At 63.8% G+C, this 27,988-nt stretch overlaps 3 protein-coding genes across 6 annotated transcripts in view; 2 read left to right on the top strand and 1 right to left on the bottom strand.

The window, feature by feature from the left end:
• Positions 1-194: 194 nt before the first annotated feature.
• ESPL1 (extra spindle pole bodies like 1, separase) lies at positions 195-11,568 on the bottom strand. The gene is made up of 30 exons (XM_069879434.1): positions 11,524-11,568; positions 10,328-11,431; positions 10,001-10,120; positions 9,725-9,845; positions 9,379-9,515; positions 8,964-9,157; positions 8,192-8,434; positions 7,836-7,980; positions 7,499-7,643; positions 7,276-7,415; positions 6,848-6,982; positions 6,640-6,759; positions 6,309-6,480; positions 5,980-6,108; positions 5,719-5,875; positions 5,023-5,132; positions 3,565-4,688; positions 3,182-3,491; positions 2,894-3,052; positions 2,515-2,728; positions 2,223-2,404; positions 2,009-2,124; positions 1,811-1,933; positions 1,555-1,713; positions 1,306-1,476; positions 1,123-1,227; positions 908-1,020; positions 749-832; positions 500-664; positions 195-399 (listed from the first exon to the last, which is right to left on the bottom strand). Exons 1-30 carry the CDS (start codon positions 11,566-11,568, stop codon positions 198-200), a joined length of 6,444 nt encoding a protein of 2,147 aa, XP_069735535.1. The 3' UTR covers positions 195-197.
• A 6,917-nt stretch (positions 11,569-18,485) lies between these two features.
• On the top strand, positions 18,486-26,314 carry RARG (retinoic acid receptor gamma). Its single transcript, XM_069879588.1, has 8 exons — positions 18,486-18,645; positions 22,069-22,217; positions 22,720-22,861; positions 23,361-23,518; positions 23,599-23,775; positions 24,080-24,284; positions 24,599-24,757; positions 25,108-26,314. Exons 1-8 carry the CDS (start codon positions 18,501-18,503, stop codon positions 25,266-25,268), a joined length of 1,296 nt encoding a protein of 431 aa, XP_069735689.1. The 5' UTR covers positions 18,486-18,500; the 3' UTR covers positions 25,269-26,314.
• Positions 26,315-27,414: 1,100 nt separating this feature from the next.
• Positions 27,415-27,988, top strand: part of DIP2B (disco interacting protein 2 homolog B) — a 60,923-nt gene continuing 60,349 nt past the window's right edge. For 3 of the 4 annotated variants that reach the window (XM_069879532.1, XM_069879530.1, XM_069879529.1), the window contains exon 1: positions 27,416-27,532. In XM_069879532.1, coding sequence (XP_069735633.1) covers positions 27,445-27,532 — 88 coding nt within the window. In that variant the 5' untranslated portion in view covers positions 27,416-27,444. Of the gene's footprint in view, positions 27,533-27,988 lie in introns of all 4 variants that reach the window. The other variant, XM_069879533.1, reaches the window with a different exon arrangement.

Here is a 27,988-nt window from a genome sequence, read left to right as displayed (position 1 = left end):
AGAGGGGGGGCTAGGGCACCTCGAGCAGCAGAGGAGGGGAGGGACCTTGGCGTCCTCCAAGGGGTTGAACTTTGAGGACAAAGAAGGAGCAGAAAGAACAGAGAGAGAGGGGTTTAAGGTTTCAAACCCATCGGCTTTATTATCCTCCAATAACCCAATAAAATCACTTTTCTTACTCGGAAGGGGAGCAGGCACTGTCACTGCAGGCTGACGGGCAGCCCGTAGGCAATGGGGGCCGCCCCGATGAGGGTCTTGAGCTTGGGGGCTTGGCGCGCTTGCGCGACGTGCTGCAAGAGCGAAGCGCCCGAGCCCCCCCGCAGCCAGCCCCCCAGCAGCGCGAAGGCGAAGCGGTCGATGTCCCGGTCCGTCACGTCCCACAGGTTCCCCAAAACCAGGGGACTGGAAGGGAGGAGGGTGTTAACGCCCCTTCCCACGCCAAGAACACCCAGCCCTGAGCACACAGAGCCCCCCAACACCAGGAGACACCCCCAGCACTCACCAGCCAGCCATGATGTACTGGAGGATGATGCCGGAGCCCTCGAGGTTGCCCCGGACGGCGAGCGCAGCGCTGCTGCAGCCGAAGAGCAGGGTGACAGCACGGCAGGTCAGCCTGGAGATGCTGTGTCCATCCAGAAAGCGGGCGCCCGCTCCGTGCCCCATGTAGCTGCAAGAAGCACCTCGCCGGGTGAGCCCCCAGGCCTTGCTCCCCACCCCAGGGCTGTCCCCGAGCCACCCAGGTGATGCTCACATGTAGAGGTCACGCTCCTGGAGGGCCGCCTGCATCTGTTCGGGGCTTGGGATGGCTCCAGTCACCCCCTTCCAGCCCGGCTCGCTGCGGGAGAGTTAGTGAGAAAGGGTGGAAGGCACAGGACCCCCTCCCTCCCAGGCCCCCGAGATCTCCACCCACCTCTCAAACCAGCTCCGAAACAGCTTCTCGGTGTTCGGGAGGTTGCGGTGGGGGTTGAGAAGGTAGAAAGTGCTGCTGGGATTCACACCGCTGCTCAGCACCGACTCCGGCTGCTGTCAGGGGGACACAAGTGTAGGTGCCAGCCCAGCGCAAGGTCTGGGGGGGTCCCCAGAACCCCTAAAGGCTGGGGAACACCGAGTCTGCCACGCTCCCACCTTCTGCGCCAGGGAATAGCTGAGCAGGAAGCGCAGGGAAGGGAGCCTGGTCACGGTCACAGTCTTCAGGCACTCCATGCTCTCCCAGGGTAGTTTTTGCAGGTGCTGCGAGGGCGACAGGTACAGGGGGGTCAGGGCAATGGGGGGTCAGGGCGACAGGCTAAACAGGAGCTGGGCTCTCACCTTATCCAGAACCAGGACTAGGGAGCCACGAGCCTGCACAGTGTGGGCTTTCTGCTTCTCCACCGCCTTCTGCAAGAGGAGCTGAGCCTTGTGGGGCTGCGCTGGGCAGAGGCCGAAGGCCAGGGCCTGCACCTCCTGGGGGGTGAGGAGGGGAGCGGCGTTCAGCAGCACCTGCAGCCACAGCAAGAAGGGGTGAGCAAGGGGTAAAGCAGCAGCTCAGCTCCCTGTGATCCTGCCCCCGCTGAGCACCTGGAGCAGGCCGGGCTCCGCGTCCCTCCAGCCGCACTGGCGGAGCCTTGGGAACAAGCAGGCGGCTTCCTTGGCCAGACGGGGCTGCTCGGGGCCACTGGGGATCAAGGCACTCTGCCAGCAGCCCAGCACCTGCGTTTCCATGGTCTCAATGATGCTCTACAAGAGATCCCAGTGTCACTAGGGCAGCAGGACCCCCCCAGCCCACTCCAAAACACGCCCCACATCAGGGCACAGGGTTTTTTTTTTCCCCCACCTTCATCCTGCGGTCCAGCTCAGAGCGGCACAGCCACCAGGCCTGTTTGTCCGTGTAGCCATTGACTTTCTTCTGTTCCTTGAGGATGGCATCAAATTCGCTCAGCAGCGAGTGCAGCGGGACCTGCAGGAGGAAAAGGGAGCTGTGATCTGAGCCCTGGACACGGTCAGGCTGCCTCTCTCCCATCTCTGCCCTCACCTTTGGGATGCGGATGGTGATGGGAGCTGTGCCCTTCTCCAGCCGTGTCAGCAGCAGCGTGGCCCCCACAGCACCCAGCTGGGCGCTGGTGAGGGTCAGCATACACACGGTCACCCCTGAAAGGCACAACCAGGCCTTGAGGACAGCCCTGAGGGCACCATCCCACCCTGGGTGCCTTCCCAGTGCACCACTGCCCGCTCCCAGGCATCCATACCACTGGGGATCTGCTGGAGCTGCCTCTGGAAGTCATCCCGCACCTCAGGGCCCAGCCCTGTGGAGCTGAACGCGAACCCCTCAAGAGTGGCGAGGTGGGGACTAGACTGGACAGCACTCTCCTCCTGCAAGGAGAGCTCACAGAGCTGCTCGACCACGGCTCTCGCTGACTTCTGCTCTTTACTGTGGAAGGAAATGCTGTCAGCAAGGAATCGCCTCCTCAAAAGTCCCTTTTGGAGGAGCCCCTGCTCTGGGATGCTGTGGGGATGGAGAGGGGTGAGCAAGGGCCTCACTGGATCTTCCTGGGGATGATGCTGAGCAGCTGATGGCGGATGGTGATGGAGACAGACTCGGAGAGCAGGAAGGCAGTGGAGAGGGGGTCCTGGTTGCCCGTGGCCAGAGCCAGGAGCTGGCAGAGCTGGCTGTAAAGCGCACTGGGAGGGCAGTGGCTGATGCAGTTGAAAGCCTCTTTCAGGAGCTCCACAGCCGTATCCAGCGGGGAGATGTCTGGATAGGACAAAGCAGCAAAATCCCAGGGCAGGATCAGCCGCTGAGCAGGCAAGGAGGAGGGAGCAGGAGGGACAGATGTGGCAACCGCCCAGCTCAGCTTCAGCTTGTCTCCCCGACAGCTCCCCAGCTCCAAACCCTCCCCGCACCGTGCCGGGTGCTCACCACCGGCTGCAGGCAGGGTGGACAGGGCTCCCTCCAGGCTCATGGGGTCCCCGCTGCCTGGCCGCTGCGTTACCAGGACATCCTTGCAGGCCTCTCGCCGCAGGACCTCTTGCTCCTCGTCTGCTCCCTTCTGCCTACGCCGGGGCAGCTGCCTCCTTCCTGTGGAGAGGGGAAAAAAGGCGTCAAGTGCCCAGACTGGTGGCAGCAGCAGTGACGACAGTGGGCTGCAACCACTTAGGGGTGCATAAAAGCAAGAGCTCCTCTAATCCCTGGGGTAGCTCAGCTCACCTGGGGCTCCTCCCTCTTCCTCGGAGGCCCGCAAAACCTCAAAGGTCACAGCAAGCACTTTCTTCATCTCTTTCTCCGCTTTCTTGCTAGGAGCCCTGCGCCTCGTCTGCTCCTTCTTCTCCTCCACAGCCCCCCGTTGGCGTGCGGCCGGCCGGCCTCTGCGGGGCTGGGAGCTGCTGCTCTGGGAGCTCACCTGGGGCCCTGGGTCCTCAGAGGGCAGAGCTTTCCGGGTGCAACAGGTCTTGCGGGTAGCTGGTTGAGTCCGTGTCACTTGAGGACTCTCCCTATCGCTGTCATCACTGAACGTCACCTAAAGCAGAGGGACAGGGTGTCAGGGTTGGTACTGGGGGTGCCAGGCTGCCCCCGCCTCCCTCCTCGCTCACCTTTAAGCGAGATTTGACTCTGCCCGAGCACTTGGGCGCTGGCGGCGGCTGGGGTTTGGCAGGTGGCGGGGAAGCGTCGCTGAAGATGGTGAAGGGAACCCTGGAGCTGGGAGCTACGCGTGCCTTGGCAGGGGGGCAGGCGCTGTGCTGTGGGGTGCGGGGCATCACTGGCCGGATGACGATGGAGGGAACCTCGCTGTCCAGGTCATCCGGAGCAAAGGCATCGGCACTTGGCGGAGCCTGCGGCTTCGCTCTCTGCTGCTTCTTCACTCCAGGCTTGGGAATAGCCGAGGCAACCGCTGTCTTCGTTTTGCTCTTTTGGGGTTGAGCATTGTCCTTCTTGGGAGTCTGGAGCACGGAAGACACTTTGGGCCCTCCTGCTGGTGTCGGCGTGGGCAGCTGGCAGGTCCAAGAGCCGGCGAAGACGCCATCCACGGAGTCACCGCTCTTGGAGGCCAAGCGCCAGATGGCACGCGTGGCTTTGGCAAGCAGCAGGCTGGCCCTGGACACCTCCAGGCTGGGCAAGTGGGGTCTGCAGGACGCTAGGAAGGTCAACCCCGTCTCCAGCTCCTCCGCCAGTTCCTCTGCCAGCCAGGGGCTGCCCAGGCTCTGCAGGGCTAACGTGGCATAGCCAGCGGCCACCAGATTGTCCAGCAGTTCCAGCGCAGGGACACGGGCGACAGAGCCGCGCTGCAGCTTGTCTTGCAGCACGGCATCAAAGCGGGTGGCCACAGTGGTGCAGCGTGGCAACGTGGCTTGGATCAGACCCAGTCCTGTGGTCAGGCTGCCCTCTGCCAGCTCGATCTGGGCACAGGAGAGGAGCCAGCGCAGGCAGAGGGCCGAGAGGACCACGTCGGAGCAGAGGTGGCACGGGCAGTCGGCTGGATGACTGAGGAAGGCCAGTCTCTTCCTCCTCTTGGACTTCAGCTCCGGGGAGGCAGTGAGAGCATCTATCTTCTCTGGTTCACTCACTGTGACCACAAACTCCAGCGCAGGGCCCTTCAGGAAGGCCTCCTCTTCCCCCGGGGGCTCAGAGATGGGGTTGGGTGGCTTGTTGCCCTCAAGTTTGCCCTTCCTGTGCAGGATCTTTGTCTGGCCTTTCTGCTCCTTGACAGCTTCAAACTCTGCAGGAAGAGGAGAGGGTTATTTCATAGCCCTCCTTCAGCTCCCGGCACAGCCAGGCTGAGGACAGGTGAGGGAAACAGACCCAACGCTTCTGTCCCCAGCAACGCCTTTATCAGCTGGAGGAGTCGCTTGATAGAGCAAAACACAGCCCACGGTCATCCCACCACCCTCTGCTCCCTCCTGCCTGACGGGGATCAACCGCTCCAGCAGCATCTGCACAAGGCAGATCTTCCATCCCACGCCTAAAGTGGGCACAGGAGAGGTCATCCCTGGGGCCTGGGGTTCACTTCAGTGCCCCCCATTCCTCTAAGTTCCTTCAGAGCGGGGACTCACCGGTGTCAGACTCCAGGAGCAACAGAGCCTGCTGGAGGTCGTGGTGGCTCAGCTCCAGCTCATCCTCCTGCAGTTCTAGCTGGGCCTTCAGCATCAGGAAAAAACAACACCTGGGGATGGAGGGTGAAAAAACAGCCCTCAGAGCACCCCCCTGTGCCATCCCCAGGTCTGGGACAGAGGCAGGCAGGCAGCAAGGAACATGCTCTCATTGGATCTGGCAAGCTGAACTCCTGGGATAACACACACAAGAGCAGCTGCTTACTCCAGATCACGTGGAGAAGGTGCCAAAGGCTCCCCCCAGTTCCCCAAAGGACCCAGCCACCTCCACAGCCTCCAAACCAAGGCTTAGGCACCCCAAAGCCTCCCACACCAGGGGACTCAGCCACCCCACAGCCTCCTGCACCAGGGCTAGTTCCCCAAGAGACAGACACTCCAAAACCTCCCTCAACAAGGGACAGAAACACCCCAAAGCCTCCCCCATCAAGGGACACTGCACCCTGATCCAGCGGGCAGTGTCCCTGCCCACGGCAGAGGGTTGGATCTGGATGAGCTTTGAGGTCCCTCCCATCCCAACCCATTCCAGGATTCTATGATTCTGTAACACAGACAGCGATGTTCCCTGTGGCCACGGGGCCATCCAAACTAAGCCTCCCCCAAGCTCAGGATCAGGTTGTCCCACAACCACAGCCAACTCACCACCGGGTGGTTTGCAGCCTCATGGCCAGCTTGATGGTCTCCAAGCAGAAGGCCTTGGCTCTGCACACCAGCTCCAAGCTGCTGAGCAGGGCCACGTGGTGCTTCGAGCAGGCCAGCACGTCTGCCAGCACTTGCCACTTGAGCAGCAGGTTTTCCCCTGCGAGGGAGGACACGGAGGTGACCTGGAGAGGCAGAGCCAGGAGCCTCACTCTTTCCAGAGCAGCAAGGTTGGGTTTCAGTCCCCACCACCGACCAGCTCACCATAATCCAGGAACTGGACGTCACGTTGCTTTGTCTGACAGCCCAGCACCTTGCTGCCCATCAGCATGAGGATGATGCTACGTAAGAGCTTGTGGGCTTCAGCGAGAGCCATCTCGGGCACCTTCCATCCTGCACCAGGGTCAGTCATGGGTATCGGCTCCAACCAAGACCCTCCCCAGCCCCAGCACAGCATGACTCCCCCATATCCCCTCTCTCCTCACCCCAAACGGGTTGGTTTGGAGAAACTCGGTGGTCAAATCATAGCATGGAGCTTCACCCATATCCCCCAGTCAGCCTGGTGCTCATTGGGAGGGTTTGAACCAACTCACCTTGCTCAGAGATCTGCTGCCGGAGCTCTGGGGAGAGGCGGGCAGGGGGCAGGCTCAGGTAGAAGGCCACCACTTGGAGGACAGAGGCTCGTAGCAGGTACCAGACCTTCACGGGTTTCTGCAGAGCTGGGTTTTGGAGCACCCTCAGCAAAAGGGCAACACCCTCCTCAGTCTGCAGAGGGAGAAGAAGTCACCATTTGCAGTCCACAGGGTGTCTCCACATCCAAGGTTCTCAGCGAGAGGGATTGAGACAGCCAGACGGCGCTGCTGCCGTCTCCTCTTGTCCTCTGACACTACTTCTGGGACAGAAAAAAGGGGTTTGGAGCCCTACCTGGTGGCTGACACAGCAGAGCTGGCTGCGGAGCAGAAGGCAGGTTTGCTGCACCAGCAGGTAGGAATTGTCGCTGCTGTCTGCTTTCTGCAGGCAGGATTCTGTCTCCTCCAGGAAAAGCTGGAAACCAGAGCGCCAACACGAGGGCTGTAGCCTCGGGGATCAGGTGAGCTCACCCTGCAGACCCTTCCCTCCCTGCCAGACTCACCTGGGCATAGCTGGGGCATCCCAGCTCGAAGAGCAGCTTGGTGATGTGGCACAGGGCATTGGCCATGCCCAGGCTGTCCCCGAGCGTGCTGCACAGGGCTCTGACCAGGATATAGCTCTCCACAGCTTGCAAGGGCTGGGGGGCAGGAAAACCCGCACAGTGACAACTCAGAGACCACCTTGGAGGTGCCCCATGGACTGGGGGAGGCTGCTGTCCCACCAGCCGCCTGTCCACACCACCTTGGAAGGACTTTCTGTGCCTGGAGAAGCCGCAGTGCCCACCAGCCACCTCCCCACACCACCCCAGAGAAGGTTTGTGGGCCCAGGGAAGCTGTCACCCAACCAGCCACCTCCCCACACCACCCTGGAGGGGCTCTGTGTCCCTAGGGAAGCTGCTGACCCCACCTGCCTCCTCCCCAGCAGCGCTACCTTGGCCATCAGCTTGTAGAGAATTGCCAGGAGGTGCAGGGAGGCCACAGTCTGCTCAGGGCTGCGCAAGGCTGGGACACCCGGCTTCGCAAGGAGCTGCTTCCACAAGGCAAAGGCATCATCCAGGCTTTTAGACAGAGCTGAGGGCACACCACAGGTCTGAGACACCCTGACCTGCGACCAGGTGCTCCCGAAGAGCCCAAACCCACCAACATCTTCTCACCAGTCTCTGTCACCAGATTGAAGCAGATGCCATCATACAAGAAGCTGTCCTCCAGCTGCCGGCCTTTGTAGTTGAGATCGTTGGTCTCAAAGACATCCAGGTTTTTCAGCCCCATACCTTTGGCTCTCTGGTCCCTCTCTATGTTCTGCAGCAGGCGAGAAGATGCACGTTAAGGTACACAACAAGCTTTCCAGCGGGGTCTGAGTGGCTTTTGGTGGCCTCACTGCAGAGCTGAGCATTGCCAGAAAGACTGTGGAGGGCACCCTACATGTGCATGGAGTCCCATGGTGTTTCCAGACCAGGATCCATTTCGGCATCCCACAACCCCCTCACTCACCTTCTCCAGCTTGGACTCGAGGGTGCAGATGTAGAGCCAGAGCAGAGCCTGTGCCTGCTCATCAAGGAGCTGGTCCTGCTTCTGCTCGCTCCTGGGCACCAACTCCAGCAGTCGTAAAGCTTCATGGATCGATTCCAGGGAGGAGCTACCAGAAAGAGGTATTAGAAACAGCTTTTAGGCCTCAAAATCCCTGGATTATTTTAGGGAGAGCAACAGATACACCCCAAGGCCCCAAACAGCAAGGAGCCAGAGCAATAACCTTCCAGATCCTTGAAGCTCCCCAAGGAACCTCAAATGTTCCTTAAGGACTCCCAGGAACACAGAGACGCAATCCCGGTGCGCTGGCGTCCACTCACCACTCCGTGTGCTGGGGGTAGCTGTGGTAGCACAAGACCTGGGCCAGTTCCACCAAGCAGAGAGCTCGCTCGTACAGGCGGCCACTCTCCTCCGAGCAGATCTCCAACAGGTCACAGAGCGTGTTATAGCGTTCCTGCCCTGTGTCAGCTCGGATGGCCTTGTAGGCCTTCAGCTCCGCAAAGAGGACAGTCACCAGGGTATCCGTGTCCAGGTTGTGCCCCTCCAAGCCTTCCTTCAGGGTCCTGTGGGAAACAGGAGCGGTAAGGGGGACTGTGCTGAGCACAGTGCAGCCTTGACACGCTGGGAGAATTGGGGTTGTTCAGCCTGAAGAAAAGGGAGACCTTAGAGCAGCTTCCAGTATGGAAAGGGGCTCCAGGAAAGCTGGGGAGGGGCTCTTGATCAGGGAGAGCAGGGAGAGGACAAGGGGGAATGGTTTTGAGCTGAAAGAGGGGAGATTGAGATGAGATCTTGGGGAGAAATGTTTTGCTATGAGGGTGGGGAGGCCCTGGCCCAGGTTGCTCAGAGCAGGGGTGGCTGCCCCATCCCTGGAGGGGTTCAAGGCCAGGTTGGATGGGGCTTGGAGCCCCTGATCCCGTGGGAGGTGTCCCTGCCCAGGGCAGGAGTGGGACTGGATGGGCTTCAAGGTCCTCTCTGACCCAAATCATCCATGATCTTGTTTCATAAGGAGAAACATCCTGATTTTACCAGCCTGGGAGCCAGAGCTCTCAAGGCATCCACCCCCCATGCACCGGGCAGACTTCCAGGTCTTACCGTAACCGTAACTCCTCATCCCCCTGTTTTGCAGCATCTGTTTTGACTCTGACCCAGAGGGAGATAGGCTCTGCCAGCAGCTCCTTGCTGTGGCCACACAGGGTGCCCAGCCATCGCACCACACACTGCAGGGCCCTCTCCAGCTGCCCCAGCTTGCAGTAGCTTTCTATCTGCAGCCTGAAGCATTTGTGCAGCTGCAAGGAGAGCAAAGAGAACCCGCTTTGGTGTCTTGAAGGAGCAAACTCCCTGCCTACCATGGCCCGTATCACAGCCCCTTCCCCATCTGGGCAAAGGGAAGACCTCAGAGCAGGGAACTGAGGTTGTTCCAGGAGCAAATCTGTTCCTACCCTCTCCTTAACCCGGGATCAGACCCTTCAGTTCAGCCCTGGTTCTGAAGCATCAGAGAAGCGCTCACCTTGTCTGGGGGTATCTCTGAACATGCGTAGGCATCTTCTGCCTGCAGCCTCTTACACAAGAGCTCGCAGAGGGAGCTGGCCTCCTCGTGAAGGTTCTGGTGGTAGAAGATGTAGGCCAGCTTGAAGGCACATGACACTGCCGCAAACAAAACCCAAATATTAAAGATGTGATGGAGAGAGAACCACCCCTCTTCTCCATCCAGAGACTGTCACCCTCTGCCACTGCCCAACAACCACATGCACGCGGCAGAGAAGCCCCTTGTCGCTCAGCAAGGACGCAGACAGAGCTCTGCAACCACACCAGATCCCAGCCAGGGCTGCGGAGCTGGGTTTGGGCCCACTGACCGGTGACATCGAGGTATTTGGTTCGTTTGCTCCCAGAAAGCCCCTCCAGTGCATCCAGCATCCAGGTCACGCTCTGCCCACATCCCGCCACCAGCTGTTCCAGAGCCAGCCAGCCCGACAGCTGTGGGGAAAAGGAGAGGGTGACCAGCAAGGGGCAACTGGGGACCCACAGCCCACCCCAGACCCACCTAGAGCAGCTTGAGCAGCCCCTTCCAACCTTTCAATGCATAATCTCCAAAGGGAGAAGCCACCTGGCACAGTGAGGGTCTCGCCCACCCCCAGTGCCAGTACCTGGCAGGACTGGAAGGCATCGTAGGCCACGTTGGCAAAGAGCTGGATGTTGTAGTAGAGCAGCTGCTTCACCATAAGCTTCCGTTTTGCACCATCAGAAGGAATCTGCAAAGAGAAGGGGAAAAAACAGTGTTTATGGTGCCCAGCAGCACCGGATACTTCTGCTCAGGATGGGGACGCTGGAGAGGGATGCTCTACTGATGGATTAAAGGGAGCATTGACCCCACAGTGTGGTTACAACCCCTCAAGCTGCTCACAGAGGCTCCAACCACCCATGCTCTATGGCCACCCCACTCCCAGCCCCATCCTCACCCTCTCCAGCAGCCGGTGGAGGACACGGCAGTGCCCCTGGGTGAAGGTGCAGAGGCCAAGCACGTCCTCCCGGCTAAAGAGCTGTGGTTTGCTCCCCTTCATGGACTCGCTGAGAAAGGAGATGATGAACTGGCAGCTCTCAGCGAGCACCATGAGGAACCTCTCCGAGGCCTCCACTGCCACGCTGAGAGCTGCTGCGGCCTGGGAGAAGAGCAGCCCCGTGGAGCCAGTGCCCTTGGCCAGCGCCCGGCTCAGGTGCACTCCAGCATCCAGGAGGGACAGGGGGGCATCAAAAGATATTGCAGAGTTGCTAGCGGCCCCAACAAAGTCCCTTAAGTTTTTAATCGCCTCCTCGGTGTGCTGGTACCGGCCTCCCTTGCAGAAGTGCCGGCACTGCTCTCGGGTGAGCTCAAAGAAGCAGAGGCACTGCTGAAGGGTGGGTGACTCTGCTGCCTCCTTTCGTAGGACCGCAAGCAAGCAGTCCCTGAGCTGTCGGCCAAGGAAAGATGAGGACGGTGCCTGCTCAGCTTCATACAAAGTGGCAGCGGCTGCTGCCTGCTGTGCCGTTTGCGAGGTGAAGAAGGGGGGCTGCAGCAGCGGCAAGGCTGCCCCGTCACCCTCCAGCAGCAGGAGGAAGCGCAAGGCTTGCAGACGGATTACAAGGGTGGCTCTCCCCTTCTCCTGCAGCCTGTCGGGCTCCACCAGGCTCTCCGCTGCTCTCCAGAGAACGCTGAAGCTGCTGTAGGCGATGGCTGTGAAGTCCTCGCAGGGCACCTGGACGGGGCAGTAGCTCAGCAGGCGGGCATGGAGGAGATCAGCCACCGAACTGCAAGCATCGCTGCTGCGCCGGCCGGCTGCATTCCGCAGGAGGTGGTAGAGGATCTTCTCAAGGTAGAAGTGGGTAGGCTGTGGCACAGCTGTCAGATAGCCCTGGCAAGCCTCCTTGGCCAGGGCCACCAGGGTGGTGGCATCTGCTGGGGAGCCATCGGGCTGGCCCATCCGCTCGACGCAAATGCGAAGGATGCGGTCGCAGGTTTGGCTTTTCCGCAGCCGTGAGGCTTGGCTGGTGGTGGAATCGCCTCCCGGAGAGCAGGAGAGGCATTTCTGTGGAGGGGAGGGTGTCAGACGCCGGTGCCCAGCCCAGCAGCCCCTATTGCCCCCGGTGCTGACAGCAGAACCCCCCAGTCCCAGCTCACCCTTAGCTGGGCAAACAGCTCGGTTGTGTCCTTGTGGGCGTCCATGCGGGCAGATGGATCAGCTCCCTGGAGCGGGGCCTTCATACATGGCAACAGGCTGGTGGCACAGGTGGGATGGGGTGGAGGGAAAAGACGAGGACCCCAGGGCTCAAACCCCCCCCCAGGGGCTTGGAACATCCCTAGCCTTATTTCACAGCCCCACAGAGCACACAACCCCACTCCTTACTCCATAGGGGACAAGCTGACCCCCACCCCCACAGGGCACAGAGCCCCTCCAGCCCCTCTCCCAGCCCCTCAGGGCACTCAGCTCACCCCCAGCCCCTCTCCACAGCCCCACAGGACACCCAGCCCTCCCCCTCCAGCCCCACACCTCAGCCCCCAGCAGTCCCAAGCCCCCCTCAATGCAACTACTCGCTCCCCCCAGCCCCACAGGGCACCCAGCATCCCCCCAGACCCCCTCCTAAGCCCCACAGGGCACTCAGCACCCCCCAAGGCCCAGACCGTAGCCCCCCGAGTCCCACGCCTTGCTCCCCCACCCCCCGGTCCCAGTCCCCCCCAGCTCACCCCTCTCAGGGCACCCCAGCGCCCCCTCTCAGCCCCTCGAAGGTCTCCCCCCAGCCCCCCGGGGCCCCCCAGGCCGCCGCCGCTCACCCACCGCCACCGCCGGCACTGATGGAGCCGCCGCCGCGCGCCGCGTTCAAATACCCGCCGTGGCCAATCAGCGCGCGGCACCGCCCGCCGCCCGCGCGGGGCACGCCGGGAGTTGTGGTCCCTGTCCCAGATCCCTATGGTCGCCCGCCGCCCGCGCGGGGCACGCCGGGAGTTGTAGTCCCTGCCCCAGCTCCCTATGGTCGCCCGCCGCCCGCGCGGGGCACGCCGGGAGTTGTAGTCCAGACCGCCGGCGTTGGGGGCAGCGTTTGTGCGCGGGGCTCGGAAGGCGGAGGGGCTGCGGGGACCCTCGTGCGACGGAGTTGGGGTGCGGGGACCCCTGTACGGTGGCTTCAGGGTGCAGGGAACCCTTTGCAATGCTTGTGGGGTGCAGGGATCCCCTTGCAATGGGGTCAGGGTGTAGGGACCCCCGTGCAATGGGATTGGGATGCAAAGACCCCCGTGAAGTGGCTGTGGGGTGCAGGGACCCCCGTGCAATGGGGTCAGGGTGCAGGGACCCCCTTGAAATGGTTGTGGGGTGCAGAGACCCCCATGAAGTGGTTGTGGGGTGCAGAGACCCCCGTGCAATGGGATTGGGGTGCAGAGACCCCTGTGCAATGGCGGCCAGCCCGCCGGGACCCTTGTGCAAAGTGGTTGGTGTGCAAGGCCCCCCGTGCGATGGTGGCGACTGCGCAGCCCCCACTGTCCGGCTCCGGGCAGGACAGAGTCGTTTGTTCCCGCAGCTGCCGTGGATTCAGGAGCAAAACCACCGGTGTCTGACACCGCTCGGGTGTTTTGGCTGATGCCGAGCGGCCTCAAGGCCACCTCTGGCTCCCACAGTGCGCAGGGCCCCCCGCCATGAGTGTGGGTGTGCAGGGACCCCCCCGCGATGGGATTGGGGTGCAGGGACCCCCCTGCAATGGGATTGGGGTGCAGGGACCCCCCCTCAATGCTCGCTGCCACCCCAGGACATGCACGTTTTATCCCATTTTATGGCTTGGAGAGGTTTCTCCGGCAGCAGGCGGCAGCGCCCTGTGACTCGAGGATTCCATGTCTCAGGTGATTCTGTATCCCGGAGTCAAGCACTCGGGTCACACCAACCCCAGGCAGCCCCAGGCCTGGGGAAGAGCAGCTGGAAAGCTGCCTGGAGGAGAAGGACCTGGGGGTGCTGGTCAACAGGGGCTGAACATGAGCCAGCAGCAGCCCAGGAGGCCACCAGCACGCAGCTTGGATCAGCCCTGGGGTGGCCAGCAGGAGCAGGGAAGGGATCGTCCCCCTGGGCTCGTGCCATGAGGTGGCACCTCAAATCCTGGTTCAGTTTTGGGCCCCTCGCTCCAAGAAAGACCTTGAGGGGCTGGAGCGTGTCCGGAGAAGGGAATGGAGCTGGAGAATGGGGATTGTGGGAGCAGCTGAGGGAGCTGGAGGGGCTTGTGTGGAGAAGAGGAGGCTGAGGGGAGGCCTCATCGCTCTCTGCAGCTCCTGGAGAGGAGTTTGTGGTGAGGCGGGTGCTGGGCTCTTCTCCCAAATAACAAGTGATGGGATGAAGGGAAATGGCCTCAAGTTGCACCAGGGGAGGTTTAGGTTGGATATTGGGAGGAATTCCTTCACAGAAAGGGCTCTCGGGCCCTGGCAGGGGCTGCCCGGGGCAGTGGTCGGTCCCCGTCCCGGGGGGTTCATAACCCGGGTGGATGAGCTGCTCAGGGATGTGATTTCGTAGTGAACAGGGATGGTTGGACTTGGTGATCTCAAAGGTCTTTTCCAGCTTAGCGACGCTATGGTTCTATGATCTCAGCTTAGAGTAAATTCATTAATTGAAATAAGAACAATTAAAATCAATGCATTTTTGCCTACAAGAAACAAGTCTATTTATTTTAGTAGCGGAGAATTCTGGAGTCCTGGAAGCCTGGAGCCTTTTGAAGGTGTTCTGGGCTGCTGCTCAGTTGTTCTCTTGCAGGAAGCTCTCAGGATGCTTGGAAACATGGAAACTGGTGGAATTCTCTCGCGGGAAGCTCTCGAGGTGCTCAAGTCACCAAGGATTGAATCTGTTTTGTGGCACAAAAGTGCCACAGAGCAGGCTCCGTCACAGTGATTTTGATTTTTGTTCTGCTCCTGCAGCCCCATTTGTGAAATTTTGTTCATTTTCCAGCTGGTGCAAACGTTAAGCAACTCCTGAGCGGCCAAGGTGGGACGGGGCTTGGAGCCCCTGGTCCAGCGGGAGGGGTCCCTGCCCATGGCCGGGGTGGGACTGCGGCGTATTAAACCGACACGGACTCTGCTTTCATTTCAAGCTGAGACCAAGTTTATTGCTACAACCTCGTGTTTGTACCTCAGTGAAATGTCAACAACGGTCCTGCAAATCCTTCATAAAAGTTTCCACAGCTGTTCTCCTCCTTCCCAGCTCCTCGTGACCACTGTTGTTGTTTCTACGCCTTCTTGGTTTTGCCACTGATGGTCAATTATCTCAGGCTGGAGGCTAGCTGGTTATCAAAGCTCTTTGCAGTCTTATCTCCAGAGCCTCTGCAGCATTCGTGGTCGTTCTCGCTCAGCATCTCTTCTGGCACAGAACCACATGGGCTTTGAGGTCCCTTCCAACCCAAACCATCCCAGGATTCTAAGAACAGGGTTAAATGAAGGTTTAATCTGAAGTCAGCCTCACGATCGCAGCCTACGCGGGTTGAGGAAAGGCAGGTCCTGCCTGACCAACCTGATCTTCCTCTCCGAGAAGGTTTCCTGCTCGGTGGCTGAGGGACACACCTTGGCACAGCCCTGCGCGATGCATCCCATGCCCTGGTGCAGCCCCGCGCGGCTGCATCGCACCCGCATCCCGCGAGGCGCCTTCCTGCATGGGTTTGGTGCAGCTGAGCTGCAGTGGTGCTGAGCCGTGCGACGCTGAGCCGTGCGACGCGGAGCCGTGCGACGCTGAGCTGCTGCGCTTGCACGGGATTAACTGGGGGGGGGTCACAGCAGGCAGCCCGCCCCCTCCTCGCACGCCAACACGTGCGAATAAACCCACGTGGCACCAGGTCCTGCTCCATGTCCCCCCCCGTGCCCCTCGCTGCAGGCGCAGCCCCCACCCATGTAGCCCCCCCTGCAGCGGGCACCGACGGCCCCGTGCAAATTCCTCCTAGTTGTGCAAATGCCCCAATTGCTGAGCTGGTGTGCCCCCCCCGCATGGTGCAAATACCCCAGCCCTTGTGTAAATGACCCCGGTGCACATTCCCCTCCGTGCAAATGCCCCCTCCCCATCAAAATGCACCCACCCTCCCATGCAAATGCCCCAGCCCTTGCTCAAATGCCCCCCAGGTGCAAACACCCCAGCTCTGGTGCAAATACCCCCCTGCAATTGCCCCAGGACCTTGTGCAAATGCCCCCCCAGTGCAAATACCCCATAGCAATTGCCCCAGGACCTTGTGCAAATGCCCCCCCAGTGCAAATACCCCATAGCAATTGCCCCAGCCCTGTGCAAGTACCTCAGCCCACTGTGCAATTGCTTCTTTCCCCATGCAAACACCCCCCCTGCCCCCTGCACAATGTGGGAGCTCAGGGTTTGGGGGGGGGATCGTCAGCCCTGCCCGTGCCTCAGTTTCCCCATGGGAAGGGGGAGCAAACGACACCCCCGTACTCACCGCAGCCGCCGGGTGCCTGCCCTGGGGGGTCCGGGGGGAGATGCTGGGCCCCCCCCTCACTTGATGCTGAGGCGGGGGCGGCACCGGGGGGGGGCTCTGCAAGGCAGGGGAGGGGAGCAACAGGGGGGGGGGCAGTGGGGAGGGGGGCAGCAGGGGGGGACACAGGGGAGGCATCGGGGGGGAGGGCAGCAAGGGGGGTGGCAGTGGGGGGGGCAGCAGGGGAAGGGACAGCAGGGAGGAGGGGGGCAGCAGGGGAGGGGACAGCAAGGGGGGCAACACGGGGGGCAGTGGGGGGGGCAGCAGGGTGGGGGGCAGCAGGGTTGGGGGGTGCAGTGGGGGGGGCAGCAGGGTGGGGGGCAATGGGGGGTGCAGCAGGGCGGGGGGCAGCAAGGGAAGGGACAGCAGGGGGGGTGACATGGGGGGGGGCAGCAGGTCGGGGGGTGCCAGGGGGGGTGAGCCGGGGGGGGGCAGGCGGGGGGGCAGCAGGGGTGCGGGGGGCCGGGGGGGGGGCAGCAGCAGCAGGCAGGACCGGCCATGGGGGGGTGGCAGCGGGGTCCCGGCCAGCCCAGCCCCATAGCGGCCCCCCCCTCGCCCCCCCCAGGGGATTTACGGCCCGAGGCCGCCGCGGGGGGGCGGGGGGGGAGCACGTGGCAGCGCCCGAGGGGGCGGGGGCGGCTCTGCTGGGGACCCCGAGGGACAGGGGGACGGGGGGGGGTGGGGGGACATGGGGGGCATGGGGGGGCAGGGGGGACGTGGAGGGGATGGGGGGGCATGGGGGGCATGGAGGGGATGGGGGACATGGGGGGACATGGGGACACGGGACGGGGGGGACAGGGGGACATGGGGGGGCATGAGGGGATATGGGAGCATGAGGTGTAGGGGGGACATGGGGAGATGGGGGGGCATGAGATGACGTAGGGACACGGGGGGAGTTGTGGGGGGACATGGGGACAGGGGGCATGGGGGGACATGGGGGGGCATTGAGGGGACATGGGGACATGGGGTGTGTAGGGGACATGGGGGCATAGGGGGGCATGGGGGGACATGGAGACATGGGGGGACATTGGGGACAGAGAGGGCCATGGGGATATGGGGACATGGGGGGATATTGAGAGGACATGGGGACATCGGGGGACATGGGGGGGCATGGGGACATAGAGGGCCCCAGGGGCCTGGGGTGGTCCCGCAGCCGCTGTGGCCAGGGAAAAAGCCTGGATGGAAGATGCCCCCCTGCTCCCTGGGGGTTTGCTTGAGCCCCACTGCGGCCACCCCCGGAGGGACCCCCCGTCCCCTCCCCTGTGCCCCCCCCCGGCTCCCAGGACCCCTGTCCCCTCTCCAGATCTCTTGTGCGTGTCCTGCCTCCGCTTGTGTCCCCCATATCCCCCCGTGACCCCCCGTGCAACAAGGAGCACTGCCGTGCAGCTCCGTGCTGCGCGATGCAGCTCTGAGCCGTGCAAGAAACACGCCTCCCAGCGTCCCCCCCACCTTCAGCTCCCCCGGCTCCCCCACCCCGCTGCACCCCAAGGCTGGGGGGCTGGTGGGTGCTGGGGGGGCAGGAATGCAGCCAGGCGGGTGCAGCAGCGCAGGCCTCGCACGGCCTCGCACGGCCTCGCACGCCGGGACACGCCAGGACACGCCGGGACACGCCAGGCAGCACCACCAGGCGGCGGGGGGCACGGCAGGGAGGGCACACGCGTGTGCGAGCAACACGCGGGCGTGCAGGGTGCCCCTCAGTGGGGGCTTGCACACTCGTTGGTCCTGATGCACGCTCACGTGTGCGCTTGGGTGTGCTCACACGTGGTTGTGCATGCTTGTGCACGCCCGTACGCACCCGTGCACGCTCACCCCACACCCGTGCACGCTCGCGCACGCTTCTGTGGGCCAGCACGCACTCACGATACACGTGAACGGTCACGGAGCTCGTGCACGCTCACCCGCTCGTGCTTGCACATGCTCGTGCGAGCTCACAGCCGCTCGTGCACATTTATGCACCTGCCCCGTTTGTGCAAGGGCTGCGTGGGTGTGCGAGGGGGCACAATCACGTGCATGGAGGGACATGGGGTGGGACAGGGAGGACTGGGAGGGACTGGGAGGGACTGGGGAGGTGACACGGGGACTGGGAGGACTGGGAGGGACTGGGGAGGTGACACGGGGACTGGGAGGACTGGGAGGGACTGGGGAGGTGACACGGGGACTGGGAAGGCTGGGAGGGACTGGACAGGTGACACCTCGTGTGACACCGTGTCCGCCCCCCCCCAGCCCCGCCCCCCCCGGCGCTTTAACACAAGCCCCGCCCCTTCCGCCAAGCCCCGCCCCCAAGCACGTGCCCCTTCCCGCTGAGCCCCGCCCCTGCTCAAGCCACGCCCATTCACAGACCCGCCCTTTCACGCTAAGCCCCGCCCACCACGCAGGACCCTTCAAAAGACCCGCCCCCCGCCGAGCCACGCCCAATCAAAAGCCTCGTTTTCCCAAGCCCCGCCCCTTTCACAACCCGCGCCCAATCACAAACCCTCCCTCTCCCAAAGCCACGCCCACACTCAAACCACGCCCCCTTCCAAAAGCCACGCCCCCTCCGGGCCCCGTCCCCGCCGAGGGCCCCGCCCCCCGCCCCGCCCGATCGGAGCCGCGGGGCCGGGGCCGCGCTCGGGGCCCGCGGGGGCGGTTCCCGGTGCCCGGTGGTGCCCGGTGCCGCCCGGAGCCGCCATGTACGATTGCCTGGAGGCGCTGGCGGGGCCCCGGCGGCTGCACGACGTGACGAACCGGGGCGGCTGCGTCCTGCGCAAGGCGGTTCTCGGGCCGCGCTGCGGGGCCGCGGCGCCCTGCGCCTGGCCGGCCCCCGCCCGCCGCGGTACGGGACCCGCCGCGGGGGCCGGGGGGACCGCGAGGGTGACGGGAGCGAGGGGGGCCCGGGGGCGAGGAGCGCGAGGGGGCAGCGGGGGGGCCCCGGGGGCTGGGGGGGGGGGGGGCGCGGGGAGTACCGGGGGGCGGGGGGGGGGGCGAGGAGGGGTTGGGGGAACCGAGAGTGCAGGGGGGACCGGGGGGGACACGGGAGGGGGGTGAGGAGGGGTGTGGGGGGCACCGGGGGTGCTGAGAGGGACCGGGGGGCACCGGGGGGTGAGGAGGGGTCGGGGGCGCAGAGGGAGGGGGTCATGGAGGGGACCTGGGACAGTGGGTGATAAGGGGAGGGGGGTGAGGAGGGGTTGGGAGAGGGAAGAACCTGGAGGGGGGGGGGGGTAGGGGGAGACGGGGGTGTCCAAGGGGAGGAGGGGGGGGTGGTCCGAGGGGAGGAGGGGGTTGTCCAAGGGGAGAGGGGGGGTCCAAGGGGAGGGGGGGGTGTCCAAGGGGAGGAGGGGGGTCCGAGGGGAGGAGGGGGGGGTTGTCCAAGGGGAGGAGGGGGGTGTCCAAGGGGAGAGGGGGGGTCCAAGGGGAGGGGGAGGCTGAGTGTGCAAGGCTCACGCGTGTCCGTGCCCCGGCGTGGGGTGTGCGCGGGGTGTGGAGCGGGACAGGGTGTGGGGGTGAGTGTGCAAGGCTCCGCGGGTGTGAGTGGGGCAGCGTGTGTGAGCGTGCGAGGGCCGCGAGGCTGTGGGAGCGAAAATGTGAGCGTGCAATAGGCCACGGGTGTCCGCGACCCTGCGTGGGGCAGGGGGCGAGAGGGGTGTCATGGTGTGTTGGAGCATAGGGGAGTGTGCAAGGGGGTGTGACTCTGTGGGAACGTGTCTGGAGTGGGTGTGAAAATACGAGTGTGCAATGGTTCACACGTGTCCGTGACCCTGTGTGGCGTGGGAGTGGGTTCCTGAGTAGCTGGACGAGGGGGAGGGAGCGTGTCGAGCGTGCCTGAGTGTGCAAGGGGGGGTGAGGCCACGGGAGCGTGTCTGGAGTGGGAGCGGGTGTGAAAATGTGTGTGTGAAATGGCCCACGAGTGTCCGTGCCCCTGTGTGGGGCAGGGTGGGAGGGAGCGTGGGTGAGTGGCCGTGAGTTTCTGAGCGTGCAAGGGGGTGTGGGAGTCCCTGAGCACGACTGGAGTGGGAGTGGGTGTGTAAATGGGAGCGTGCCCTGTGCACGCGTGTCTGGGACCCTGCGTGGGGCAGAGTGGGGGCGTGTGCGGCCGCAGGAGTGGGCGTGAGGCCGCGGGTGTGTCTGGAGTGGGGTGAGTGTGTCAGCGTGTGTGCACGCGTGTCCGTGACACGTGTCGGCGCGTGTGCACGCGTGTCCGTGCCCGTGTGTGGGTCCGAGTGGGTGTGCAAGGGTCAGAGCCTTTGCACGCAGGTTTGTGTCCGTGTGTGGCTCTGCGTGTCCGTGTGTCAGCGTGTCGGGGCGTGTGTCCGTGTGTCCGTGACGTGTGTCGCTGCGTGTACACATGTGTCCCTGAGTGGGCGTGCAAGCGTGTCAGCGCGTGTCGGCGTGTGCGGCTCCGCAGGCGTGGGACGGGGGGTGCGGCTGTGACGTAACCCGGGGGAGGGTGACAAATGGGGGGGTCCCAGAGTCCGGTTTGGGGGGGACACAGGGGATGAATCCGCTTTGGGGCAGGGGGGGCACAAAGAACCCCTTTTTTGGGGTGATTTAGACCCAATTTGCGGTCCTGGAGCCCACTGGGGGGGCAACAATCAGGACCCAATTTGGGGAGGGGGGCACAGGGAGCTGGGGGGGCACAAAGAATCCCCATTTTGGGGTGATCTGGACCTGGTTTGGGATCCTAGAACTACTGGGGGGGGCACAGGGGGTTGAATCACCCCTTTTTGGGGTGATTTAGACCCAATTTTGGGGTCCTGGAGCAGTTGGGGGGAGCAGCAATTGGGACCCAGTTTGGGTGGGAGGCACAGGGGGGTGAATCCGACTGGGGGGAGCAAAAAGAACCCTCTTTTTTGGGTGAATTAGACCCGATTTGGGGTTCCAGAGCTGTCTGGGGGGGGAGCTGGAAGGAGAGGAACCTCCTTTGTGCCCCCCCCTCCCTCTTTGTGCCCCCCCCATCCCCTCCCAGCTCCCTGGCCCAACTGGTTCCAGTTTGCCCCCGCCCAGCACCGCTGCCAATGTGGCATTTAACCCTTTCAGGGCTGCTCTGAAACTGCCCCCCCCACCCCGCTTCGGATGGGCATGGGGGGGCAGCATCCCCAGATTGGGGGGGAACACCCCCCCCTTAATTAGGGCCCCTAATTAAAGAACTGGGGGGGACACCGGGAAGGTGGGGAGGAGGCTGAGGGGGTGAGAGGGAACTGGGGGCAGAACTGGGGGGGACTGGAGGGGAACTGGGGGGACTGGGAGGAACTGAGAGAGGCTGGGGGAAAACTGGAGGGGGCTGAGGGGGAACTGGGGACACTGGGGAGGAACTGGGGACACTGGGGGAGGCTGGTGTGGAACTGGGGGCGCTGGGGGGAACTGGGGAGGGAAATGGGGACACTGGGGGAGAGTGAGGGGAACTGGAGGGGAGGAACTGGGGACGCTGGGGGAACTGGGACGGGGCTGGGGGGGCTGTGGTTTGTGCGGGGGGGGGCACAGGGTGTGGTTCTATTTCCAGGGTGGAGGGGGCTGTGGTTTTGGGGGGCCCTGTTTCTATTTGGGGGCCCCTGGTGTGTGTGTAGGAGGCTGGGGATGGGGGATAGGGAGCCCCCCACCCTTTTCTGTGCCCCCCCCCCCCCCGTGCCCCCCCCGGCCCAGCTGGAAGCGGTTTGGGTTATAAATGGCCCGTTTGACGCCGGGCGCGGGCAGGAATTTCCTCAATTTCAGCAATTTTGGCTTTTTTTTTTTTTTTTGTCTAAAAACACACACACAGAGGGGAAAAAAACAACCCCCGCCTCCCCCAGCCCCGGGCAGCGCCGCAAGGGGGGGCGGCTGGGACCCCCCTAGAGGGGACACTGGGGTCCCACCCCCCTCCAAACAACACAATGGGGGATTTGGGGGGGGGCGGGACCCCCCAAACCAGATTTTAGGGCTGGGACCTCCTCAAACTGGGTGTTAAGGCTGGCGTCCCCGCTCTTACTGGGTGTTGGGGCAGGGGGTGTGTGGGTGTGACCCCCCCCAGCCACCGCAATGGCGATTAAGGGGGGCTGGGACCCCCCCAAACTGGATTTTAAGGCTGGGACCCACCCCTCCCCAGGTCTGGTTTTGGGGCTGGGGGCATGGGTGTGAACCCCCCCCGCCTGCCTCCCCCTGTGCCTCAGTTTCCCCAACCAGCTCTGCTGGGGGATGGCAGCTCGCAGCCTTTTTGGGGGGCTCCTGTTTGATGTTGGGGGGGTCCCTGGTGGCTGTCTGACCCCCCCTTTTCCGCCCCCCGCAGCCGTAGAGCCCCAGGCCCGCAGCGCGGAGGAGCTGGCGCCCCGCTCGCCCTCGCCGCCCCCCCCGCCCCGCGTCTACAAGCCGTGCTTCGTCTGCAGCGACAAATCCTCCGGCTACCACTACGGCGTCAGCTCCTGCGAGGGCTGCAAGGTGAGGGGGGGCACGGGGACCCCCCCGGCATGGGGAAACCCCCTGGGGGGCTCGGGGACCCCCTGGAGCTGGGAGCCTTACTGGGGAGAGTGGGGACCCCCTGGGCAATGGAGACCCCCTGGCATGGGGTGCTTGGAGGGGGACATGGGGACCCCCCGCTAGGTATACTGGGGACCCCCATGAAAATGGGGACCCCCCTGGGAGCACAGGGACGTCGCCCCCCACCCCCCCAAGTACTGGTACTAGGCACTGGGAAGCTGATACAAAGGAGCTGGGCTGAGGATCCAAACTGGGAGCACTGGAGTGCCCCCCCCAATCCATGTGTGCCCCCCCAGGATACTAGGAGGCACTGGGGAGAACCCCCGGATGGCCTTGGCCCCCCCAAACCCTGTGCCCCCTCCGCCCTAGGGATGCTGGGGAGCTGATACTGAGGAGCTGGGACTGGGGATCCAAACTGGGAGCACTGGAGGCCCCCCTGCAGTCCCCTTGTGCCCCCCCCCAGGGCTTTTTCCGGCGCAGCATCCAGAAGAACATGGTGTACACGTGTCACCGGGACAAGAACTGTCACATCAACAAGGTGACGCGCAACCGGTGCCAGTTCTGCCGCCTGCAGAAGTGCCTCGAGGTTGGCATGTCCAAGGAAGGTGCGCGATGGGGCGTCCGGGGGGACAGGGAGGTCCCCAACATTGCCTCCATGTCCCCAGGGTCCTGCAGGTCCAGCCCCATGGAGCTGGTGCCCCTGCGGGGGGACACGTGGCAGGGGTTTTGGGGGGTGGGGGGCATGAGGTGGATCAGGGGATGTGGGGACACGTGGAGGGATAGGGGGTGGCACAAGTGGACACGGGGAGACATGGGGTGGCTCTTGGGACACAAGTGAGGTCACACAGGGGACCTCGGGACCCAAGGTGGGAAAAGGGGTGGCACAGGGGACATGGATGAACGGATGGGGGGTGGCACAGAGGGACATGGGGACCCTTATGGCAAGATGGAGGTGACAGGGGGTTGAGGGCCCCTTGGTGTCCCCTGCGTCCCTGTGCTATTTATGGCCTCCTGCCCCAAACTGAGGTGGTGAGCAGGAACCACCACATGGGGTGGGGACAGGGGACACCCCCGACCTCCCCTGTCCCCTTTGTCCCCTCGCAGCCGTCCGCAATGATAAGAAAAAGAAGAAAGAAGTGAAGGAGGAGGTGGTGGTGGAGAGCTATGAGCTGAGTCCGGAGCTGGAGGAGCTGGTGGAGAAGGTGCGCCGAGCCCACCAGGAGACCTTCCCGTCGCTCTGCCAGCTGGGGAAATACACCACGGTGAGCCGGGGGGTCCTGGGGGGGACACAGGGTGTCACCGGGTCCATAGCTGAGTCGCCGTCCTTGTCCCCCTCTTGCAGAACTCGAGCGCCGACCACCGGGTGCAGCTGGACTTGGGGCTGTGGGACAAGTTCAGCGAGTTGGCCACCAAGTGCATCATCAAGATCGTGGAGTTCGCCAAGCGCCTGCCCGGCTTCACCGGGCTCACCATGGCCGATCAGATCACCCTGCTCAAAGCCGCCTGCCTCGACATCCTGGTGAGGACACGGGGACAGAGGGATCTCTGGATCAGGAGGCAGCTTGGAGATGGAGCCATGGAGACCCTCTGGTCCAGGGAGTAGTGGGGACACGGGGACCTCTGAAGCAGGAGGCAGCTGAGATGTGGGGACACAGGGATACGGGGACACGAGGACCTCTGGTCCGGGAGGTAGCAGGAACATGGGACTTCTGGATTAGGAGGCAGCTCGGCCCTGGGGGCCTCTGGATCAGGAGGCAGAGGGACTATGAGGACACGGGGCTGTGGTGGCTCTGCTGGGTCCCCATCCTGCGCTGTCCCCACAGATGCTGCGGATCTGCACGCGCTACACGCCGGAGCAGGACACCATGACCTTCTCGGATGGGCTGACCCTCAACCGCACGCAGATGCACAACGCGGGCTTCGGGCCCCTCACCGACCTGGTCTTCGCCTTTGCCGGGCAACTCCTGCCGCTGGAGATGGACGACACGGAGACCGGGCTGCTCAGCGCCATCTGCCTCATCTGCGGAGGTGGGGACGTGGGGACACGGGGGCTGAGGGGCGGTGGGGACAGAGGGGACCTCTGCATCAGGAGCAGCAGGGACAAGGGGACACAGGGACACTGGGGACCTCCTGGAGCAGGAAGCAGCGGGGAGATAGGGATATGGAGACCTCTGGTCCAGGAGGTCAAGGGGACACAGGGACATGGGGATCTCGGTCCAGGAGGTGGTGGGGACATGATGACCTCCAGGCCCCCCTGGCTCAGGTCTGATAAGGGGGCAGCAAGGACGGAAGGGGGTGACCCGGGGTGTGGGGTGACCCCTGCCACCGCCTGTCCCTCGCAGACCGCATGGACCTGGAGGAGCCAGAGAAGGTGGAGAAGCTGCAGGAGCCGCTGCTGGAGGCGCTGAAGGTTTACGCGCGCCGCCGCCGCCCGCGCCAGCCCCACATGTTCCCCCGCATGCTCATGAAGATCACGGACCTGCGCGGCATCAGCACCAAGGGTGAGGGGCACGGGGACCCCAGGCACCCAAAGGAACTCCACAGGACCCCTAGGAACCCCAGGAACCACAGGACAACCTCCAGGGGCTTCCAGGAACCCAAAGGAACCCCCAGGACCCCTAGGACCCCCCTGGACCCTCCCTCCCCCAGCACACCCTCCAGGAACCCAGAGTAACCCCTCAGGAACCCAGAGGAACCCAAAGGGGACCCTCTTGGACCCTTCCAGGAACCCCATGAACCCTCCAGGAACCCAGAGGAACCCCCCCCAGGAACCCCCAGGCCCCCACCAAGATCCCCAAGGGGGATTGGAGCTCAGGGGGGTGTTATTTCTGACTTGGGGGGATCCCCGCAGGCGCTGAGCGAGCTATCTCGCTGAAGATGGAGATCCCGGGGCCGATGCCCCCCCTCATCCGCGAGATGCTGGAGAACCCCGACATCTTCCAGGACGACGAGGAAGGGGGGGCCCCCCTGGACGCTCCCCCAGGCCACGACAGCCCCCCGGCCTCCCCATAACCCCCTCTGCCCCCTCTGGTGAGGGGGGGGCACAGACCCTCCATGGTGTCCCCCTCTCTCAAAGTTGGGGGGGGGTCCCCAAGACTGATGGAGCCAGTGCGGGGGGGACCCCGTGGCCCAGCTATTGCCTTAAGCTGGGGGGCCGGGTTGGCCCCCCCACCCCAACCTCAGCTTCATGCCAAAGCCTGTCCCCCCCCACCCCCAAAACCCCACTGCCAGCCCCCCCTTTGTAATGGGGGGGATTTAAGGGGGACAAAACTCACCACCACCCCCCAAATTAATGCCTGATGCCCCTGGGCTGCCCCCCCCCATCAGGCTGGAGGTGGGGGCTTTATTTATTGGAGACAGGGTGGATTTTTTTTGGGGGGACACCCCCATTCCTCCCCCTTATTTTGGGGGGGTGGGCATCTTATGTGCTGGTTTATTTTCTATGGGGGTGGGGGGCGCTGCTTGTGGGTTTTGCTTTTTGACTCTTTTATTTTAGGGGAGAACCCCAAAATCTCCCTCCCCAGCACAGAACACTACAGAGACCAAAGAGGGGGGGGCACAAGGTGCTCCCCCTGCCACCCCTCCAAGGATTGAGGAGGGGTCCCAAGCCATAGGAACAAGGAAGACAATGCCATGGGGGGGCTCTGCACAGTGCCCCCCCCCCCGGGGCAGTTTAGGGGGGTCACACCCCAACTTCGCCCCCTGCCCCAAATGTCTGTTACCCCCAGACTGGCTGGAAGGGGGCTCCCTCTTCCCTCCCCCTTAATTTAGGGGTGCAGCCCCTGAGGGGGTTCTGTTACACTACCGGGGGGGGGTTGCCCCCCCCAGGGCAGCACTTTGCCCCCCCTTATTTATTCCTTTGCGTTTACACCAGGGCCCCCCCGGCCCTGGGGGGGGTGGTGGTGCCGCTGCCCCCCTGCTGCCTCCCCCCAGTGCCCAAGCTGCCCCCCCTCCCCTTGGGGGGGGGCCCTGCCATGTTTACAGCCCACCCGCCCTCCCCACGCTGGGGGGGGACCCGGGACTTTTCTATTTTTGCTAAATAAAGTGATGGAATTTTTTTGGTGGGGGTTGGTGTGATGGGGGAACACGTACCTGGAGGGGGCTATGAGGGGGGCAACCCCAGAATGATGGAGGGGCAGCTTGAGGAGGGGAGGGGGTCACCTGGGGCTGAGGATGGGGTGCAGTTGGGGGGGTCTCTGAGTTAATGTGGGCACCTGGGGATTGAGGGGGGCCACAAAAATTGGGGGGTGCTATGGGGTGATTAGCGGCACTTGAGGGGGGCACCTGAGGAGGGGGTGGGGGGGTCCTGGAGGGCCCTAAATGTGTCTTGGGGGTCTCTAAATGGTTTGGGGGGGTAGAGGGGTACTGGGGTCCCTAGATGGGTCCTGGGGGGCTCTAGGGGGGAGTCCCTAAATGGTCTGGGGTGGGGGGCTAGGCGGGTCCTGCGGGTCCCTTCAATGTCCTTGGGGTACCTGAGGGGTCCTGGGGGTCCAAGAGGGGTCCTGGAGCATGTTCTGAGGTCCCTAGAGAGGCCCTGGGGGAGGGTACTAGACGGGTCTGGAGGGCCCTAGTGAGGTTCTTGGAAGTCCTAAACGGGTCCCGGGTGTCCTAGAGTTTTCCTTGGGGTCCCTAGAGGGGTGGTCGGGTTCCTAGCTGGGTCCTGGGGGGCCCTTGAATAGTCTGAGGGTCCTGGAGGGACCCCGGGGGGGGCTCTAGAGGGGTCTTGGGGTCCCTAGAGGGGTGATCGGCTCCCTAGCTGCGTCCTGGGGGGCTCTAGAGGGGTCTTGGGGTCCCTAGAGGGGTGATCGGCTTCATAGCTGGGTCCTGGGGGGCTCTAGAGGGGTCCCGGGGGGCCCTAGAGACGGTTCCTTTTATGGTTTCTGGGGAATGAAGGCGCTGACGAGCGCCCCCTGGCGGCCACGCCCCCGCCCTGCAGGCCCCGCGCGCCCCCAGCAGGGGGCGCGCGGGGCCTGCAGGGCGGGGGCGTGGCCGCCAGGGGGCGCCCGCGCGCGCCGCGCCGCCCCCCGTCACGTGACCGCGGCGCCCAGCATGGCGGAGGCGGCGGCCGCTCCCGCAGCGCCCGCGACCCGGAGCCGCCGGCGCTGAAGCCGGAGCCGCGCCGAGCCTGCTCTTCCCTTCCCCTCACCCCCTCCTTTCTCCTCCTCCTCCTCCTCTTTCCGCCGCCGCCATGGCCGAGCCGACGGCTGCGGGGATCTCGTCGCTGCCCCGCGAGGTCCGCGAGCAGCTGGCCGAGCTGGAGCTGGAGCTCTCGGAAGGTGAGGGGCGCCGGGATCGTCTGTGAGGGGAGGGGGAGGCGAAAGGGAAGGCCCTGCTTGCTCCTAGGGGCGGGGGGACACCCCCCACCTCCCCTCCTTTCTATTCTGGGGGAGAGAGAACCCCCTCGTCTCCCCCACCCCCCCTTCTCCCTGTCCTGAGGGAAGGACGGGCCCCTGTATCTCCCCTTATCTCCCCTTATCTCCTCTTATCTCTCCTCCAGTCTGTCCTGGGGGAGGGAGGCCCCCCCCTGCTTTCTCTCCTGTCTGTTCTGGGGGAGGGAGAACCCCCCAGCCTCCCTCACCTCCCCTTCTCTCTCTCCTGAGGGAGGGAGAGGCCCCCGTATCTCCCCTCATCTCCTCCCCTGCCTGTTCTGGGGGAGGGAGACACCCCCGCTTCCCCTCTTGTCTATCCTGGGAGAAAGAGAGACCCCCATCTCCTCCCCTGCCTGTTCTGGG

This window comes from Phaenicophaeus curvirostris, chromosome 38 (genome assembly GCF_032191515.1).
Source record: "Phaenicophaeus curvirostris isolate KB17595 chromosome 38, BPBGC_Pcur_1.0, whole genome shotgun sequence".
Classification (NCBI taxonomy): Eukaryota; Metazoa; Chordata; class Aves; order Cuculiformes; family Cuculidae; genus Phaenicophaeus; species Phaenicophaeus curvirostris.
The sequence above is the reverse complement of the archived record's forward strand: the minus strand, read 5'-3'. Positions and strand labels throughout refer to the sequence as shown.

Bases quoted from the DNA above. Each gene is read 5' to 3' on its own strand.
- RARG (XM_069879588.1), top strand. From the start codon at position 18,501: ATGTACGATTGCCTGGAGGCGCTGGCGGGGCCCCGGCGGCTGCACGAC. The intron at 23,519-23,598 runs GTGAGCCGGGGG...CCCCTCTTGCAG, and splicing joins AGCTGGGGAAATACACCACG to AACTCGAGCGCCGACCACCG. The intron at 23,776-24,079 runs GTGAGGACACGG...CTGTCCCCACAG, and splicing joins CCGCCTGCCTCGACATCCTG to ATGCTGCGGATCTGCACGCG.
- ESPL1 (XM_069879434.1), bottom strand. From the start codon at position 11,568: ATGGACGCCCACAAGGACACAACCGAGCTGTTTGCCCAGCTAAGG. The intron at 11,432-11,523 runs GTGAGCTGGGAC...TCCCCTCCACAG, and splicing joins AGCTGTTTGCCCAGCTAAGG to AAATGCCTCTCCTGCTCTCC. The intron at 1,934-2,008 runs GTGAGGGCAGAG...TTCCTCCTGCAG, and splicing joins TCACCATCCGCATCCCAAAG to GTCCCGCTGCACTCGCTGCT.